The 18904-nt window shown below is 37.0% G+C and overlaps 1 protein-coding gene across 6 annotated transcripts in view; it reads right to left on the reverse strand.

The window, feature by feature from the left end:
- The window catches only part of PRKD1 (protein kinase D1), a 474378-nt gene that overhangs the window by 15002 nt on the left and 440472 nt on the right, over positions 1-18904 (reverse strand). For 5 of the 6 annotated variants that reach the window (XM_061180741.1, XM_061180743.1, XM_061180739.1 and 2 more), the window contains 3 exons: positions 8301-8462; positions 7637-7735; positions 6450-6717 (listed from right to left, as the gene is read on the reverse strand). In XM_061180741.1, the coding sequence (XP_061036724.1) occupies positions 6450-6717; positions 7637-7735; positions 8301-8462 (529 nt within the window). The remainder of the gene's footprint in view (positions 1-6449; positions 6718-7636; positions 7736-8300; positions 8463-18904) is intronic. The other variant, XM_061180740.1, reaches the window with a different exon arrangement.

Below are 18904 nucleotides of genomic sequence, written 5' to 3' on the forward strand. Positions count from 1 at the left end.
CCATAAGATGAAGTAAATCTGCCTAATCAAGTAACTATTTGAAAATAGGTGAACAAGTCCTTTCAAGGAACTGAGAAATGTCATAGCCATCCTATGTGCTTAGGACTAAGCTTAACCTAGTATGAGATAAAGCTGGAGGTGACAGTGAGGCCATGTCTAATTATTGACAGGTAGTAATGGATAAACTGGATTGTCAAATGGCCATCAGATAGTCACAATGATGAAATCAAACAAGGTACAACACACTGCCTTAGAATGAACTGAAATGTTCTCAAACTCCTCCCTTTCCATGATTACCTAAAGTCTCCTTTTGTGCAATTATTTGTAATCATATGATTCATTCTGGAGTGTTTTATTGTATACATGCATTTTTATTTAGTTATATATGTATAGCAATATATAATTTATACAAGTATTTAGTTATATATATAACTGTGATTAAATATGTGTTTAGTTACATACATAATTATATAACTGTATGTGTGTGTGTAGAACTAAAAATATATATACAGAGAGATCGATTGATCATGTAAAGTGATTGGAAATAGTGTTGGTAATCTAGTTATGTCAATCATTGTGCTAACCACTTTCCAGTGCAATTTCATTTAATACTTAAAATAATCCAGTGAGTTAGTAACTAGTGTCACTATATTGCAGACAAGAAAACTGAGACCTGAAGGAATAAGTAACTTGGATGAGGTCACCAAGATGCTGAGTGGAAGCAACTCAGGTCTTTATCACAACATGATCCTGTTTCCCTGTCTTTTGAGACATTATTAAAAATTGTGTTGCTACACTAGCTCTAAGCTAGTGAAAACATATTAAAAATTTAATGTGACAGCATGGCTAAATCCATTAGAAAGGATAATCAAGTGGCTGTAAATGCAGTGGGTAAGAGCATCTGCCTTGGAGCAGGCTGACAGGATTTGCACCCTAGCCCCACCCAGGGAAGCCACTTAACCTTCTATGTCTGCAGTGCCTCATCTTTAAAATGGAAACAATTATAGTATCTACTCAAAGGTTGGGGACAATTAAATAAGTTCATATATGTAAAGTGTGTAAAGTAGTGCTTGGCTACAGTGCAAAGGTTATAGAAGATTAGTGATTCTTATTTTTTTCTTTCAAAATTTAATTAATTTTACTATTACCATTTTACCTGTAACATTTGCTAAGTTAAATTTTCCCCAAATTTTTTCTCATTTTTCAAGTCATGCTTTAATTCACAAAAATATCTATTTTTATAACGGACATCTGTTAATGCTTTTGTGTTTGTTTTTAGCCTAGTATCTTTTCCCTGCAGGAACTTCCTCTCTCCAACCTGGAGGGGCTCTCCATCATCCACAGTGCCAATCAGAGCCAGGCTCCTGCCGTGACAATGTGATTGTTCCCAGGGTATTACAGGATTTGAGGGCAGCCAATCAGTGCCCCTTTCAGAGACTCTACAGCTACTGACAGATAATTATGGTTCCATTCTGAGTCATGTACAATGGGTAGCATGTAAGCCTGGAGCTGCTGGGAGATCACTTTGTACCACATGAAAAGCCCACCTGAGAAGGAAGCCATCGTAAAGCAAAGCAGAGGTAAGAGAGAGAGAAATTTGACACTTGAACTATAGGATCCAGATGAATGGAGTTCACCTTCTGGACTTCCCCAGTTGTGTGAGTCAATAAATTATCTCTGTCTAACTTAGAGATAAGTTTCTATTATTTGCATGCAAGAGTCCTGATTAACTCACTGATAAATTATTAGTAAGCATATCTCTAATGCCAATACTCAGCTTATTATATTATAATAGCAAAAATAATTTATGAGTTTAAAATATTCCCTATAGGGCTTCCCTGGTGGCGCAGTGGTTGAGAATCTGCCTGCTAATGCAGGGGACACGGGTTCGAGCCCTGGTCTGGGAAGATCCCACATGCCGCGGAGCAACTAGGCCTGTGAGCCGCAACTACTGAGCCTGCGTGTCTGGAGCCTGTGCTCCGCAACAAGAGAGGCCGCGACAGTGAGAGGCCTGCGCACCGCGATGAAGAGCGGCCCCCACTTGCCACAACTAGAGAAAGCCCTCGCACAGAAATGAAGACCCAACACAGCCAAAAAAGAAAAAAAAAAAAAATTCCCTATAGGTTGCTAAATATCAAGACGTTAGAAATAAGCACCCTTTGGTGTGCAACAATGTATGTTGTAAAAAATGGAGAGAAACCAATGATTTCAAGTCCAAGCCCTACTACTGTGTGACCTTAGGCAAGTCATTGAACCTTTCTGGGTTCTAACATAGAGACTAAATCAAGTTACTTATTAGAGGATTGCTGTGAGGATCAAATGGCACAGTGATAGCTCAAGCACTCCAATATATAGTATTATATTTTACTGAGTCCATGTCTACACTAACAGAAAAAAAAAAGCACGATAAAGGAATTTTCTCTTCCTGACACATCTACGTATGTTACAAAGACCTTACAACTTTCTTTTATCTTTTGCTTTTCCATGCCAAGAAAAAAAGTACAACTAACAATTTTTCTGAAGAACACTTGGGAAATGTGCACATCAGTTTGCATATAATTTCTAAAATTATACAATCAATTCTTGGTTACTCGCCAGAGCAACTGCTTAGCTTAGTGTTCTGCTATCCTTTTCCTAGATCCAAATCCTTGACTCACCCCACACCTGCGTTCTATAAATGCCTTTCACATCCTTTATCTCCTTCAGTCTCTATTACAACTTCATTATATGGGCAGGAATCATTACCCTGTTTTACAGATGAGAAACTGAAGCTCAGAAAAGGTAAGTGACGGCTGATGAGAATGGCAGGAAGTACAACACCACAAACTGCTTCACTGCTGATCCTTACCTTTGATTTAGAGTCACTGAGGTGCCTAGATTTTTACTTCCTTGCATCTGGAATTTTAGTGGTTCTGGTGTGGTTTACAGTATCCTGAGACTGAAAATTCACTAATTTCAGTTGTGACCACCCTTTGCCCGATACTAGTTTGCTCGTGTATTCATCAGATCCTACGTGCTTAAAATTATTTGGTACCGGCCCTGTGGTAATATCTAATCAGGAAACTATTTGTTCCCAACAAGACAGTGGAATAGAATCTGGGCCGGTAATTACTTTTGTAACACCTCAGCTAATATTATGACATAATTTAATTAGCTTGTCTTTATGTTCAATAATACTTCTGTTCGTACACCAGCAGGTAGGTTAACTCATTTGCCATCTGAGCTTCATTTAGCAAATAGTACAACTCCTGTGCCTCAAAGGCAAGGATGAGCTACAAAAAGATACTGAGAAGAGAGGCCAGTTAATTCCCAAACTGATGCTTGAGTCATTTAGAAGAAGGAGATTCTACCTGAGCTGGTTTCCACATCACTTTGTCTGAGTGGCAGGGAATTTTTAGTGCTTAGACATGTCTATAGCCAAGTAAAATGTGTTCTTTCTGGTCAAATATAAATGCCTCTTGAATAATCCCATGTAATTCCCTCTTTGTAAAACGCTGTATCTCTTCCTTTTCATTCTTCAGGGACTGGCCTAAGTTCCATCTCCCCTGAAAATGCAATTCTGACTAGTCAAGTCCACAGTGATTCTCCCTCCTCTGAACTTGGAGACCCTGATTTTATACCAAGCTAACAATTCAAGGAAATAAATGATCATTTTCTCAAGTTCATATAACTCATCTCCCCAACAAACTTTCAAGGACATTTTATGAAAACTTGAAGGACATTTTATGTTTTGCCCTTTACTTTCATATTACTTATGCATGTATATTGTGGTTTCCCAACAAGAGTTTCTTGAGCTATTGATATCTATGCCTCTGGTTTCTATTACTAGTGATAATTAAACATTCATAATCTATAGCTTCTATCTCCACAGAAGGCCAGCATATTTCCATGATACCAGAGAGTGGGCATCATTTGTTCTACTACTTCAAGAAAAAGTACTCTACTACTCCAAGAAAAAAAGTTTTTAATGTGAAGGCTATTTTCCTAATGTCCTATTCTTGCATAACAGGAAAATGTATGACTGGCTTTAGAGCTATTTCAGATTTGCACTGTGGTAACAACATCAAGTATCCTACTGGATTTCTAGATTATAGATATCAAACATACCTTTAACTGTATTTAAAGGTAATGTTCCCTGACAAGGTTAGGTCACAAGGTTATTTGATAATTCTCTCCTTTCTGCCTCGTGGCTGAGAAAAAGAATTACACTTCCCTTTTTTCCCCTATTGAATTATCCTAAATATTTCATTAGTCCTTTGGCTACATGGTAGTTCTTTTTAAGGTCACAGATTCCTTTAAAATATATCCACCTAGCTATGATTTACAACTAATTAAATGATGTTAAAGGTTGTTGACAAAATCAAAACTACAATGAGGTATCACCTCACACCAGTCAGAATGGCCATCATCAAAAAGTCTCCAAATAATAAATGCTGGCGAAGGTGTGGACAAAAGGGAACCCTCCTACACTGTTGGTGGGAATGTAAATTGGTGCAGCCACTATGGAAAACACTGTGGAGGTTCCTCAAAATACCAAAAATAGAGTTGCATATGATCCAGCAATCCCACTCCTGGGCATACACCCAGATAAAACTATAATTCGAAAAGATACACGCACCCCTATGTTCATAGCAGCACTATTTACAATAGCCAAGATATGGAAGCAACTTAAATGGCCATTGACAGAGGAACAGATAAAGAAGATGTGGTATATATGTACAATGGAATGTTACTCAGCCATCAAAAACAATGCAATAATGCCATTTGCAGCAACATGGATGGACCTAGAGATGATCATACTAAGTGAAGTAAGTCAGACAGAGAAAGACAAATACCATATGATATCACTTATATGTGGAATCTAAAATATGATACAAATCAACATATCTACAAAACAAAAACAGACTCACAGATATAGAGAACAGACTTGTAGTTGCCAAGGAGGGGAGGGGAGGGAAGGAATGGGTGTTTTGGATTAGCAGAGGCAGACAATTATATATAGGATGGATAAACAATAAGGTCCTACTGTATAGCACAGGGAACTATATTCAATATCCTGTGACAAACCATAATGGAAAAGAATATAAAAACATATATATATATATAATGTGATATATACAGATATATAATGTGTATATATATCTATATATATATGTATAGCTGAGTCACTTTGCTGTACAGAAGAAATTAACACAACATTGTAAATCAACTATACTTCAATAAAATTTTTTTAAAAAGGTTGCTGCCAATAGTAACTCAAAGCTCTGATAATAGATGGATCGTGACATTTAATATGAATGTAGTCTAAGAACTAATTGTCCAAGCAGTTTATACATGCTCTTTTCCAATTTCTGCACCACCACGTGCAATAACAGGTATCAAATAGATGTTTATCTATGAATGTATTTGCCTCTTTAAGTGGTGAAAAATCTCAACAAACTTAGAACTAGATGTTGCCTGAAAACTAAAAAGGAAGCAGGACCAGTGGTTACAGAATGTATGCTCAGAACATCTGGGTATAAATTCTGGCTCTGCCACTTACTAGCTTTGTGATTTTGGCAGGTGGTTCACTTCTTTTGATTCAGTGTTCTCACTTGAAATATAGATATAATAGCTAAACCTGTCTTCAGGTTTTGTGTGTGTGTGTGTGTGTGTGTGTGTGTGAGATTTAAATAAACTCCAAAGCACGTTCATGAGGAACTGCTTTCTGAAGCATGCAGTGAGCCATTTTTGCTGCCCTGACTGCCCCACCACTTCTTTTAAAACTATCTATCACTCTTCCTTTAAGAAGGAAACATTTATTAAGAAGAATTTAATTTTAAATAATGCAACACTGCCAAGGTAATCTATCCTTAAAAAAAAGCATCAGAGATACATATAAGAAATTATACATAAAGGTTATCTAACACTGAACAAATAGAAATAACCTAAAAATATAACAGCAGGGAATATGTATAAAATATTATACATGCTCTAATGTCACATAAAGGAAAACAGTATACAAAGAATGCGGTATACTAATATATGTAATGTGACAATTAAAATATCAATATCATAAGGTTCTTGTGTCCATAATAAGTTAAAAGTGCTTAATATAGAAATAGGCATATAGTAAATAAAAGATTACTGTTAGTAAAGATCAAGTATTACCATTATATCAATGTGTAAACATTTATAAGTTCTAAGGAAATACACCAAATATTAACAGTTTCTCTTTATTTCATTTACCTTTTAATGTGTATTTCTCAATTTCTCTATAATATATATACTTTTTACCAGTAGATATTTTTGTCTCCATTTCCTTTACTTCTCCACCCACCTCAACAAATTTGTGCCCCTGCCTTAGTGGGCAATTTGCAATAAGCATTTATCAATTTAAAAATTCACAACTGAACTAATAATATAACACAATGACGAAATCATTATCACTTTTGAATGGAAGATATTACCTTCATGAGAGATTTCCTTCCAGGGATTTGGTGGATACATGAAAGCTGCATTCTGGATTTGGTCATGTATGTCCTCATCTTCATTAAATGGGAATGTGCCACTTAGGCTTACATAGATGATGACCCCAACAGACCACATGTCTAGAGAGCGATTATAGCCCTTGTTCCTTAGAACCTCAGGAGCCAGGTAAGCTGGGGTACCCACCACTGACCTCCGGAAAGACTTCTCTCCAATGATCCGGGCAAAACCAAAATCACAAAGTTTCACCTGTTGATAATAACGGTTTGGAGATATAGTAAGGTCACAAATTGTGTGTCTTAGTCCACATCCGCTAAAAAACAACTATAATATTTTACATACATTGTATGGATTTCTCATGGTAGAATAGCTATTTTCCATTTTATGTACTTGAAGATAGTGGTTTATGTACTGACACAAAAGTATGCTTTTATTCATAAAAATATCATCTAAACATTCTCCTTCCCTCCTCCGTAAAACCAGAGATAAATGTGAAAATATGTATACACAGAAGTGGGTAATATTGTTTTACCAGGCAGGAAAACATCATGCAAACTGATGGATTTAACTCAAGGGCTTATTATAAGTACAGGTTGAAGGATAAGCACAAGGACGCATCATGCCATCCACAATAATCCTCCAAATTAGCTCTTCACCTAGCCAGGACCTGAGGGTATCAGGGAGCCAAGGCAGAAGAGCCACCTCAGTCAGGTCCCTTTAGATATGACAGTTCCTGGGAAGAGATCCAGTTGTTTTGCATCCTCTGAGTTGAGGAAAAGAAGAAACTTTTTTCCTTGCCCCTGAGAACAACACCGAACTGCAATATCTTGCCTAACATTAGAGAGCTGCTAGCATCCCTGGGACTCTTAAGCGTCTCCCTCTTAGGCCAGTGCTCCCAGCATTGACATCGTGCTGTCAGTTCTCCAGGACGTCCACACGACAGAAGTAGAAGTAGAATGAGAGGCTCAGTGTGCATTACTAAGGCAGGCTGAACTGAGATGCAGAGCGACAAAGCTGCAGTCCCCACAATATAAGAAGGGTAACAAATGGATGAAAACAGACAGGTGAAACTTGAAACAAAGGTTTTGAGGAGAAAGGGTGACAGAATGCTGCAGGGGAACCAGTGATGCTGTGGGCTGGCTTTTTGCTGAGAGGCTTTCATACTTGCCTGAGGGAAAGGATCAGCTGATGCTAGCAACACGTTTTCTGGTTTGAGGTCACAGTGAACAATATTTTTAAAGTGTAGATGACGCAAAGCTACAAGTATCTATAAAGGAAAAAATCATCAAAATCATTTTATTTTAGTCTAAAAGTTTATTTCAAAATGTTTTCTACTAGGACATAAATTTACAGGGTCAAGAGAAAACTCAAAATGAATGGTTGAGTTTCTTTATACTCCAGTCCCTGAAATGAGCTAGATTAACACAGCAGGTTTCTAAGGAAACTTTAATGGAAAAAGTATCATATTATGGTATCCATAGAGCAACCAAAACAGGTATAGATAAAAGAATTCAATGATATCTAACAAGGATACATATTCTTGAATATTTTCAAAGAATCAGGACTCAGTCACTGTGCATTTTAAAATTTCATGAGTAGTTTTAATACATGGGCCTGCACACACATTATTCATTTGGTACATATCCTGAACCCTGGATGCTACAGATATAAATTAGAGAATACAATAAGCCACTGCAACTTTTTTTTAAAGTGTAGTTTAGACTGTGGAGGTAGGGACTAAACAACAAGGGTAGAAAGCTCTAGTTAAACAGTGATAACATTTGATATTAGATATTACCTTTTTTTTTTTCTGACTCTAATTGATTTCTTACCTGAGTAATTAAAAACTTCGTTATGTGCTCTGGCAACCTGCCCTTTTCACTTGACAAGATCATCTCCAGCATGTCTCCATGGAGTTTTTCCATAACAACAAACACTCTTTCAGGCGTCTCAAACATACACTCCAAATTTACAACACCAGGGTGATGAAGGTTCTATTAAAGATAAATAAAGCACTTGAAGAAAATGAGTTTTTTGATACTGTTTGGCAAGCTCACTGATTATACAAAACTGTTCAAGTTTAAAGCTATGGAGAAACCCACACTTAAGATTTTTAACACCTCTAAATTCCACATGTGCTGCCTTATATTTTTGAAATTCTAATGTCTCCAAAAAATACATCTTTACTTTCTGTGCATAGTGAATTTTTTTTTTCTATACTACAAATCCAAGTTCCAGCACAGTGAATTGCTAATTAGGTTTTAATTAGAATACCATACTGAGAAATCTGTAATTTCTTAGGATCATCTCCAATATTAAGCATACTGTCCTAAATAAGTTTACTAGGCCATCTCTACACACTTCGTAGAAATTTAAGGTAGACAAGATGAAGTATGTTCGTGGAGTGCATCTGACTGCACTGATGGAGCACATTAGTCAAAACCTTTTGGCATGGCTCTGCTCTTGGAGGCTGCTCTAGTTTGCTACAGAAGCTCTTACATAGAGTAAAGATCCCCATGAAAACAGAAAAGAAATGATTATTGAGCCCTGTTTTGTTCAGGACACCATGCTATGTGGCACTGCTGCACGGTTCTCAAGCACTCAATAAATATTTCCACAATAAAGTAATGACCAATAATGATAGGCTGAATTTGGCTTGACAGGTTGTCACACATGTCAAGTAAAGTTACTTTTAACATTAGATGGGCCCTTGTCATGATGCTTAAGTCTGAATGTTGGCCTGGGGTCATCAACAAAAGCCTTTGATCATTTAACTTTTAATATTTTTTTTCTGCACATGACAACAAAAAATCCTAACATTAAAAGAACTATTACATATTCCACTTATATTTCAATGAAAAATGGGGGAAAAAACCATCATGCATAAAAACTACCAAAAGAAAAAAATAGGGACTAACTTTAATGTGCTAACAGCTGAACAGGCAGAAGAAATTGCATCCTTTATTCTAGGGGAAAAAAAATCTCAGCGAGCAATAAAATTGAATGTGAAATGAAAATTCCACAAATTATTGGAAACCTGAAATGGTTCACTCTTCAGACCTCACAGACAGATGCTGGGTGGTGAGCAGCAGAGGGGATGTGGGTGGATCTGCACTGCCATTGTCCTCCATGCTACTCATCGGCATAGAGAGCCTGACATCAACTCAACATGGAGCTACGGCTGTGGTTGGCAGTAGCTCCTGTGATGATAACCTGTCTCTCAGGGTGCCCTTCCACTACTTTGGCAATTTTGATCTCCACCTCAGACATCTGATGGATCTTTCTGATTCTGAGGCCTTGGTGCCCAATCATGCAGTATAATGTGGTCATGGAATAGCAAGGTACTGAATGTGGTCTGAGAGAGGCCTGCACACCTACCCAATGGCCTTTCACCTCTCGAGGGCTGAAGTGATTATTCTTGAAACTGTCAAATCTGGCTACTTCAGATAGACTAGGCCCCCAGAGTTATTCTCTCCTGGTCAGAGCTCAAGTACATGGAACAACGGTGGGATTAACAAAGCTCAGGCTGTCACTACTCTTAAATTTCTTTGTCCCGACTGCCTACCAATAGGACCAGATAGCTGGTTGGCTTTGACCACTGTGGGAGAGCCAGATCCTTAGGTGGGAAACTCTAATTAATGACTCCATATATCTGTTCGATACGCAGTATGGAAGACCAGTGACAGCATCGTTCATACCCGAACCTGTGCCCAGGCTGTCTCATTTCTTTTCTCTTATATCCCCATCCCTGATAGAGGAGTCACAACAACTAGACAGACCACCGGCCTCTGGGTATCCAAGCATCTCAGCTGTCCTCTTTTAAATCAGTGATCACAGAAGAAGCTTTAAGGATGACACGAGAGTCCTGCCAGAGTCATGATTCTCCTGGGACAAGTCCACTATGAGATGTGATAAGTATACCTCCCTCTTCCGAGTATCTTCTTAACTGATGCTTTCTTCTATTTACTCTAACTTTAAGCACTTAAGCAGTGTTCTTGGGAGTTTGGCTTCCTTAATTGGCCAAGGCCTTGTCTAGGTGGGGAGTAGGAACAATGAATACGAAAGGACCAGACCAACAGAAGTAGGCAGCAAAGCAAGCAGGTCCCTTGTGTGTAGACAGAGGAAAACCTAGAGCGTGAAGGAGAAGACGAAAGGTAAGGGAGTGAGACCTCTAGGACCCAAGGAGGGAAGGGGGGGGACAAAAGTGGTGAGGTAGTGGCTCAGCTTGTGGCTTCTGCTGCCCTTGTCGTAGGCTGTGAAGGTTGGGGGGAGAGTCAGAAGATGACCAGGAAACTCTCCTACCTAAATTATTCGAATATATGCACCATGTCAACCCTCATGGGCCTCTACTTGTATTTTTCTAAGCATATGAGTTCCTAGAGGTAATTAAGTCCTTCAGTCAGTATACTCCTTTTTCCTTTCCACCACTCAACAAGATGACTTGAGGGGCCCCTATTCAGAAGGTAGGACTTTAACATGTGCTTATCTAATTGGTATATTCCCAAAATGGTCTAGGCCAAAAGTATGCAATGGATTAATGAGATTGTTTACTGTCAACTGTTTTGTGCCGTGTTCCCTGTAGACTCTGAAGGACTGTACAACTGTCCTTTAACAGCATCTTTATGAAAAGGATAAGGGAAAATTTTTCTATTTCTCGATAAAGGACTTTGAATATAGTTAGGTGTATATTTTAGAAAAAAGTATAGTCAATGAATGCATTGAACTAAAGGTCATGTATACACAACTGGTAAAAAAAAAATATGTCTTAGAAAAGTTTAAACTCGTATGTTCATTGCAATTGGCCCTTGCTCTTTTACCAAAACCTTTATGTTTTATAGGTTTGCTAAAGAATACATTGAATGGTAGCTGAAAAATCTTTCCAATAGCAAAATGACTTTATTTTTTCTGTATAGCTGATATACAATAAGTTGATATTTTTTTGGGTTTATTATGTATGGTTGAGACAAGGCCATCATAGATGCCTACTCAAGACCCGTGTTTTTTTGCACTGAACCAAATGACCAAACTTGTTTTTACATTTGACAATAACAAAAGAAAATGGAATATAAAGAATCATGCCTTCATCATCCAAATTCTCTCTACTATACTGATGAGAAGCATTTATTTAGCCTAGAGAAGATAATATTTGAAGACTAGAGATAGAAAAAAAAATTAAAGTCACTATTTTCTATCATGTATAATTCATATTATCTTTTTAATACCTTAAGATCAACTCTAAGATGAGCTTTAACCAAAGTAGTTGATGTGACTTGTTCACAATTTTAATTTTTTATATAAAATATGAAATAGCTTTTCAACAATTTCCTTCTGAAGTCTAAAGTAACTTAATTAACTTAAAAATGGTTTGATGACTGTACCATCAACTGTGGAATAGTAGAGTTCAGAAAGAATTTTTGCTAACTTCTCAGGCCTATCTCAGGGATTTGGATAATAAATTTCATGGCAGAGTAAGCTACTACAGGACTTTCTGGCCATCTGTTTGTTGCATTTAAGTAATTTAATTTTCAGGAAATGAAACATTTGGTCAAATATAGGAAAGAATAGTGTCTATTCACACATTACAGATTGATGACATATCCATGGGGTGAATATAAGTTGTTTCGAAGACTGGGAGGAAATGCCATTTGGAGATCAAGACAAAAATTCTCCTGACTCAAATTGCAAAGAGAATTCTTATGTAATTAATGGAAACTAGCCACTAAAGCAAAGGATTTTATAAAAGCAGCAATATTTTATAAAAACATTTAATTAAAATTTTTAGTTTATGCATACCTTCTATTTTATGTTACTTTTTTTGGATTTGTATTAAGGAATATTTAATTTGTACTTATAATCTTTGATTCTAATAGTTTTGCTTTATTGTAAATCTAGCATTGCAAATTCATTCTATATATTTAGCTGTGATAAATTAATGTCATGTGTTCCCCTTCTTCTACCTTCAGGATTATTATACTCAAACATATGAGAGGTAGGAAAGAGAAAAATTGGAATCAATGTATCTTTTCAACAGGTTACTTAGGAGGATTCAGCCTTAATGTGGGAACTTCTGACTACTTCTCTATCAAACAACTAAGTGATTTAGGTCATACTGGGACAGAAAGAAAGAATATTCAAAGTGAAGAATCCAGGATCTAAATTCTAAATAGCATGCAGAGCAGACAGAAGAATATACCACAGCACAGTGGTGCACAGCAGTGGGGGTGAGGAAGAGAGGTGCCTTTCTCGGAGGCACAGCACCATGGCAACGGCTTTGTTGATTCTCATTCCCGGATTGAGGGATAAACACACCATCTTATGAATTTTCTAAACACAGTCTCTTACAATTTATGCTTCGTTTACTGGTCCTAGAAGTCATAATCACCTAATGCCTTATGAAGGGGACACAGCGTGTAATAGTACCTTGCTAGATGCTGAAAAGTCATCGTGTAGAGAGCAGATGATTATAAAAAGACTTGTGAAAGATAATACCCAAATTGATACAGTAAACTCAGCTATCTCTCCTAAATTCTCTCTTTAGTTTGATAACTGGAAATTTAAAGTAAGTGGCAGAAAAGAAAATTTCCTTTTGTCTTTCACCTAAAGGAGGTTACATTAAGTTAAGTATGAACTGCCACAAACTTGCACCTTCTAATTTGTCCTCCCCTGTCTTCCGTTGTGCTGTATTTTTAAACTTCAATGATGGCAGAGATGCCTCTACTGTGAAGTCAACAGGTGAGGGCTGTGTTACACCATGTGAGAGCTCTCCTGCTCTAACATGAGGATGGAGATCCTTTGGTTGTTGCATGTGAATGTATCCCTATTTCATGTTCCGTTGGCAAAAAGCCTACAATTTAAATAGGCTCATACCCTAGTGGTTATCTTTTAGGAGGTAGCATTTTTGGGGGAAATTTCATCTGTAAAATTTTAGAAATGCACATTGATAATAACCTAGAACCAAATAAAGCTAACATATACTGTCAGAGGAATAAATGCACCGATATTACTTCAATAAGACCAGATGTAACAATCCACCCTCCTGTGAATAGGTGTCACTGGCTGACATTTAGATCAATGGGGCCACAACCAAATTTAATCTATTAGACTCTGAGAACTCAGAAATGATCAGATCATTCCTGGTAAAAATTGTTTGCCTATACCATCCATCAGAACTGGAGTGTAATGTTACTTTTTTTGTGTGGCACTAATTAGCTCAGATTGACCCTGGTTTAAATAGTTCAAAATTTTGTAGAAGAAATAATAAGTTGAAGCATCTCCACTGACTGTTAATGACAATACATATATTGTGTCTGGATATCAAGAAAGGGAGTTAACTTTTAGGTGGCTGGCTTATAATGCAAAATTTACCATTATATATATATATTTTTTCATCTTAAGTTAGCTGTAAGTCCTCTGCATTCTATTAAGTAACAGTGGCCCAAGAAAAATTTTTTAAAGGACCAGTTCAATGTTTGCACAGAAGAAAAAAATCAGGCGACACCTGATATAAAACTTCTGTATTCACATATATCCATAAACCTATATACAACCCTCTCAGTCATTCTGCACTTCATCTCTTCTGGAAATGCTTTAATCTAGCTTTAGATTCCAGGGCTGTGCAGACACATGATAAATAGAATGAGTCCTCTCCTTTCCTTATAAAAAGAGAAGAGACCGAATGCAGAGGGAGAAGAGTATGTAAAAAATACACTTAAAAAACCCTTCCATCATCTCTCATGTTTCTAGCCTTTCTTGACTTTTCAGCAGGTAGAAACAGTATAAAAATATGTCATATTTTCTACTTATCACCAGGAAACTTTCAGATTAGAGGTATGAATGAGAAATTTAAAAAGCAAAATCTAGATTCCTAAGCCCACCATCTAGAGTCATACATACACTGAGGTTTCACTGGCATTGATGTTTGTATATGTGTGAAATTGTTACTATAATTTTTGGTGGTCGAGGAAGTGATTTCTATCAAAAGAAAGACCCTTACACAGCAAGGATCCTGTATGCATCCTAGTATCTATCCCCTAGCCCCCGACAAAGGCCAGAGTTTCAAGTTGAATTTAGGCAAAAGGATGTAATATTTGAGAACAAGCAGCAAAGGCTTCAAAGGCAGAAAATTAATAACTGATTGTTACCTTTTAAAAAAATCAGTGTTAGTAAACATTCTACCCATAAAGTGTGACCCCCTTTCCTCTATGCCATTACTGTTTGTTTTTAGCGGAAAGGCAAGAATTAAAAGAATGGCATGTTAAAATAAGGAAATTGGAATTTGTAGGTCAAGGTGTGTTTACTGTACATAAAAGTTAAAAAATGGATCAAATATCTGGATTTTTTTTCTATTTGCTACAAATGCATGGCAATGGAGAAAACATCTGGAAAACTTTTTTATTTCCTGTTAACCTGCCTGATTGGAAACATGAACACATGAATCACATCTTACCTTGGTGTTTTAGATTTAAAGTGTAACTTTTAACAATTCATATCACTGTAGCCCAGTTACTATATTTAAATGTCAGCACCCCAGAAAGCATAACATTCTATTATAAGGTTAAATGACCTGTGTAGACACATAATCTCTCTGATGTCTTAAGTACTGGATATTGGGAACTGGAGTGACCATGTAAAGTCTACTGTACAGGGTTAGAAGACAGAACATTATGTGCAAAAAGGTCAGTTGGTGATATCTTACATTTGTGTAAGGGTTCTGTGGCACTTAACTGGCATATTATCAAAATTAAACAAGTTCTTAATTATGGGGCATCTCAGAATCTTTAATAAGTGAAAGACTATTCACTTCCAAGATGTAGATGACCTGGATGTAGTACACAATATTTTCTTAACTGTCTTCATGAGAACATCTTAACCCCCACCCTCTTCCATGAAGGAACTCAAAAGACATGATCTTCCAAAAATATGTTGGGAAACATTGATTTAAAAAACACTTTATAGGAACTTCCCTGGTGGTCCAGTGGCTAAGACTCCACGCTCCCAATGCAGGGGGCCCAGGTTTGATCCCTGGTCAGGGAACTAGATCCCACATGCCGCAACTAAGAGTTGCCCCAACTACAGATTCCGCATGCTGCAACTAAAGATCCTGCATGCTGCGACAAAGAAGGATCCTGTGTGCCGCAACTAAGACCCAGCGCAGCCAAATAAATAAATTAATTAATTAAAAAAACCCCACACTTTATATATTATTTAATTTAATCCCCCCAAAACATTCCTGTGAAGCAAGCACACCAAGTCAGATGAATTCTAAGCCATAATTAAGGAAACCAAAAGAGGGTTGCCAAAAAATGGAAAAGCTTTGACTGGAACCTGACCTTCTGACACTAAGCTTTCACTATGACTAACCTCTTATGGAACACAATACCTATTCAGAAAATTTTCTAAGTTTGTTTTCTTTTCCTTATAATAGATCTTTGTTTTATTTTTCCCTCTATCTTAGATATATATACACATAATCTGTGGGCTTTATTTATTGGAACGTGCAGAAGATAAGATTACTTTAGAGCTGCAGAACGTCTTCAGAAGAAACAATTTCACTAAAATTTTTCATGCAGTAATGTAAAAAAGAAAAATATTTAAAGAAATATGATGAACATATAAGATGAAACAAAAGAAGTATAAACTAACCTCTCAGTACACACAAAAGAGAAAGAACTCAAATTTTGCATATTTTTTCTAGAGAAAGAAAAGTTGACTCTTTCGTGATTTAAGCAAAATCACCAGTTTGTGCAAATTTTCATTTTCCCACTCATATTTAGCAATATTATTCTCTGGTTTTCTATCATGATTACCTCTTTTCCACCTACTCTTGATCGTCTTTTTAGACTAAGAGAACAAAGCCAGGTATTTACAAGATGTATATTTAATCTTGTTCTGTGAAGATAAATTACCATGTTTTGTAGTCAAAAAGGAATGCATGCATGTGCAGTTGGGGCAAATTCTGGACAAAAGATACAATGAGACCAAAAAACCCATCTGCCACTTTTGAAGAGCTGGGAGCAAAAGCAGGGGGTAGGGAGCAAAAGCGGGGTACTGCGCATGCCCCCTGCACACAACACTACCTAAGGGGTGGCAAACCACCTACGCACCCCTCCTGCCCGAACACTGGATACATCCCTACCCTCACCCCATATAAGGAACCAACTCGCACCCGCCTTGGGGAGCGAGCAAGGGAAACTGTTGCTTGTTTTCATTCCCCCCTGCTGCAGCAGGGGTCCCAAATAAAGCCTTGCCTGAAAAAAAAAAAAAAGGAATTAAGGTAAGAATACTTTATTGTCTTATTGGCATGCTCTGTGATTCTGTATCCCTCTGTTTCCTTGAGCTGTGGCTACATAATTTGTTCAGCAAATATTTACTGAGTGTCTACCAGGGGTCAGGCATATGTTAATGTATATATGTTCAGCTTTACCCCAGGATTTGAGGCAACTGTGTTCTCTGTTACAATGAAATTATGCGTCTCTATGTTCTCTATTTAGAAAATTCTCAATATCAAGTTATTTGAACTTGTTCCTAGAAGCTAGATTTACAACTTAGTGGTGGCAATACTAGTAGTATAAGTATGGAATCTTTACTATATGCTAGGCACTAAGAATTTCACAAAATTATCACACTCAATTCTTATAACATCTGTTCAAGGTTTCTGGATAAGGAAAGTGAGAGTCAGAGAACTTAAGTAACTTATCCAAGCTCCTAAGGCTCTTAAGCCTGATGTGAGAACCCAGGCAGTCTAACCCCAGATCTTAGGCTCTCTAAACTATATGTTATCCATTGCCTTAATGCTTTCCTTGGACTCAAATCCATTTAGGACCTGTCCTGCCTGTTCTAACTAGTATGCTTCAGGGGCCACGCTACTTAAGCCTCCTCACTTTGCTCTCAAGAGTGCATTTGAGCATGTTGTCTGGATTTCTGAATGCTGCCTTGTCAGTCTTCTCACTGCAGTGTCCTCTGTACCTGTTATGACATCCACCTTGACAATTTGGATTCCTCGCCTTCCTAACTGGAAGAACTTCTTCCTTACAGCTTATTCTGTTTTTAAGCTCATGTACCGCCACAGTGTTGTTCTGTGTTACCAAATCCCCTCCTGATCTTGAGGTTCCATTGCCTTTAAAGGTATCACTCTGACATGTTCTCTGATTTCTTTCGCACCTGATGCCCAATTTCCCCCCCCCAGGTCTAAGCTTTTGAGACAGCTGTAACATCTGGAACAATGAGCAGCCACTCTACAAACTCTTCCTCCTCATAAAACATCATAGTTTTCTAATTAGAGCCTAAAATGTAATTATTTATTTATACAAGAACGGGGGCATTTTGACTGTCACAACTAGCTGAAAATAGCTTCTATCGAAGTTTTCTTGCCTTTAAACTTTCTTCTCTATAATATGTCATCCCCAAATACTGATCTGATCATAACAATTTCTTTTTCAAAATATTTCAATAATTCACAATCACCAAAGCATAATAAAATCCAGTTGACTTGGCACAATATCTAAGGTTCTCCATGAACTCACATGAAAGCCATTTCCCAGTCTTACGTAACTGTCCTTTCACAGCAGTCTCTAAACTATGGTAGGCATACTCTTGGGGAACCAGAAGATTTTAAAGATATGTGAGCAGAGTGATAGTTTTAAGAAAATGTGCTTTGTTTACATTTGTGTCTCTACTGCTTGGAACATGGTGAGTACTCAATAACTATACTTTGAATGAATGAATGATCCTTAACAGTCTATAAATATTCTTCTAATACAGATCTATTTGAGAAAATCCCCACAGTCTTCAAATTCTCCATCCCCAAGTTGCCTTTCAGAATAATTTTTCTTCCACTTTCCAAAAGGAAGGCATGCTTCTCACACATTCCAAATATTACTAGGGTACCTTGCCATGGGGAAGAAAATTGTCTGGGAGAAAAATAAAAGGAAAATTTGAAACATTGTGTTGATATGAAGTGAATGACCCTAATAACTTGGAAATCAGTTCTTTTGCACTTAGTTTCTAATTCATGCTTTCACCAAAAACAGAGAAGCATTTAATAGATTTACTAACAGACAGAGAATTAAAAGAGAGAGGATGAATTTCGAAGATACATCACTGGGATAGTTTTGTCTTGTTTTGGGAGGGCTTACAGCTGGGCTCCTACAATTTAGAAAAATGAATAAAGTTGTTGCTGAACTCTGTTTAATTCAAACAATAAGTAATAATCACCCACCAATTTATGAACTAAATTTTAAAAAATCTCATTAAATAATGTATTTTCAGCAACATTTCATTTTTTATGTTTAACAAACATAGATCAAATTTTTTAGAATATTTATCTTGCTGGATAAAGGGTTTACTAATAATAACTGTAATGATAAATTCATCCAGGAGAATGCTTTAAACATTTAGTGTTGTAATCAAGAAATTTAAAAATATATACTTATGTTTA

Source organism: Eubalaena glacialis, chromosome 2, assembly GCF_028564815.1.
Source record: "Eubalaena glacialis isolate mEubGla1 chromosome 2, mEubGla1.1.hap2.+ XY, whole genome shotgun sequence".
NCBI classification, from domain to species: Eukaryota; Metazoa; Chordata; class Mammalia; order Artiodactyla; family Balaenidae; genus Eubalaena; species Eubalaena glacialis.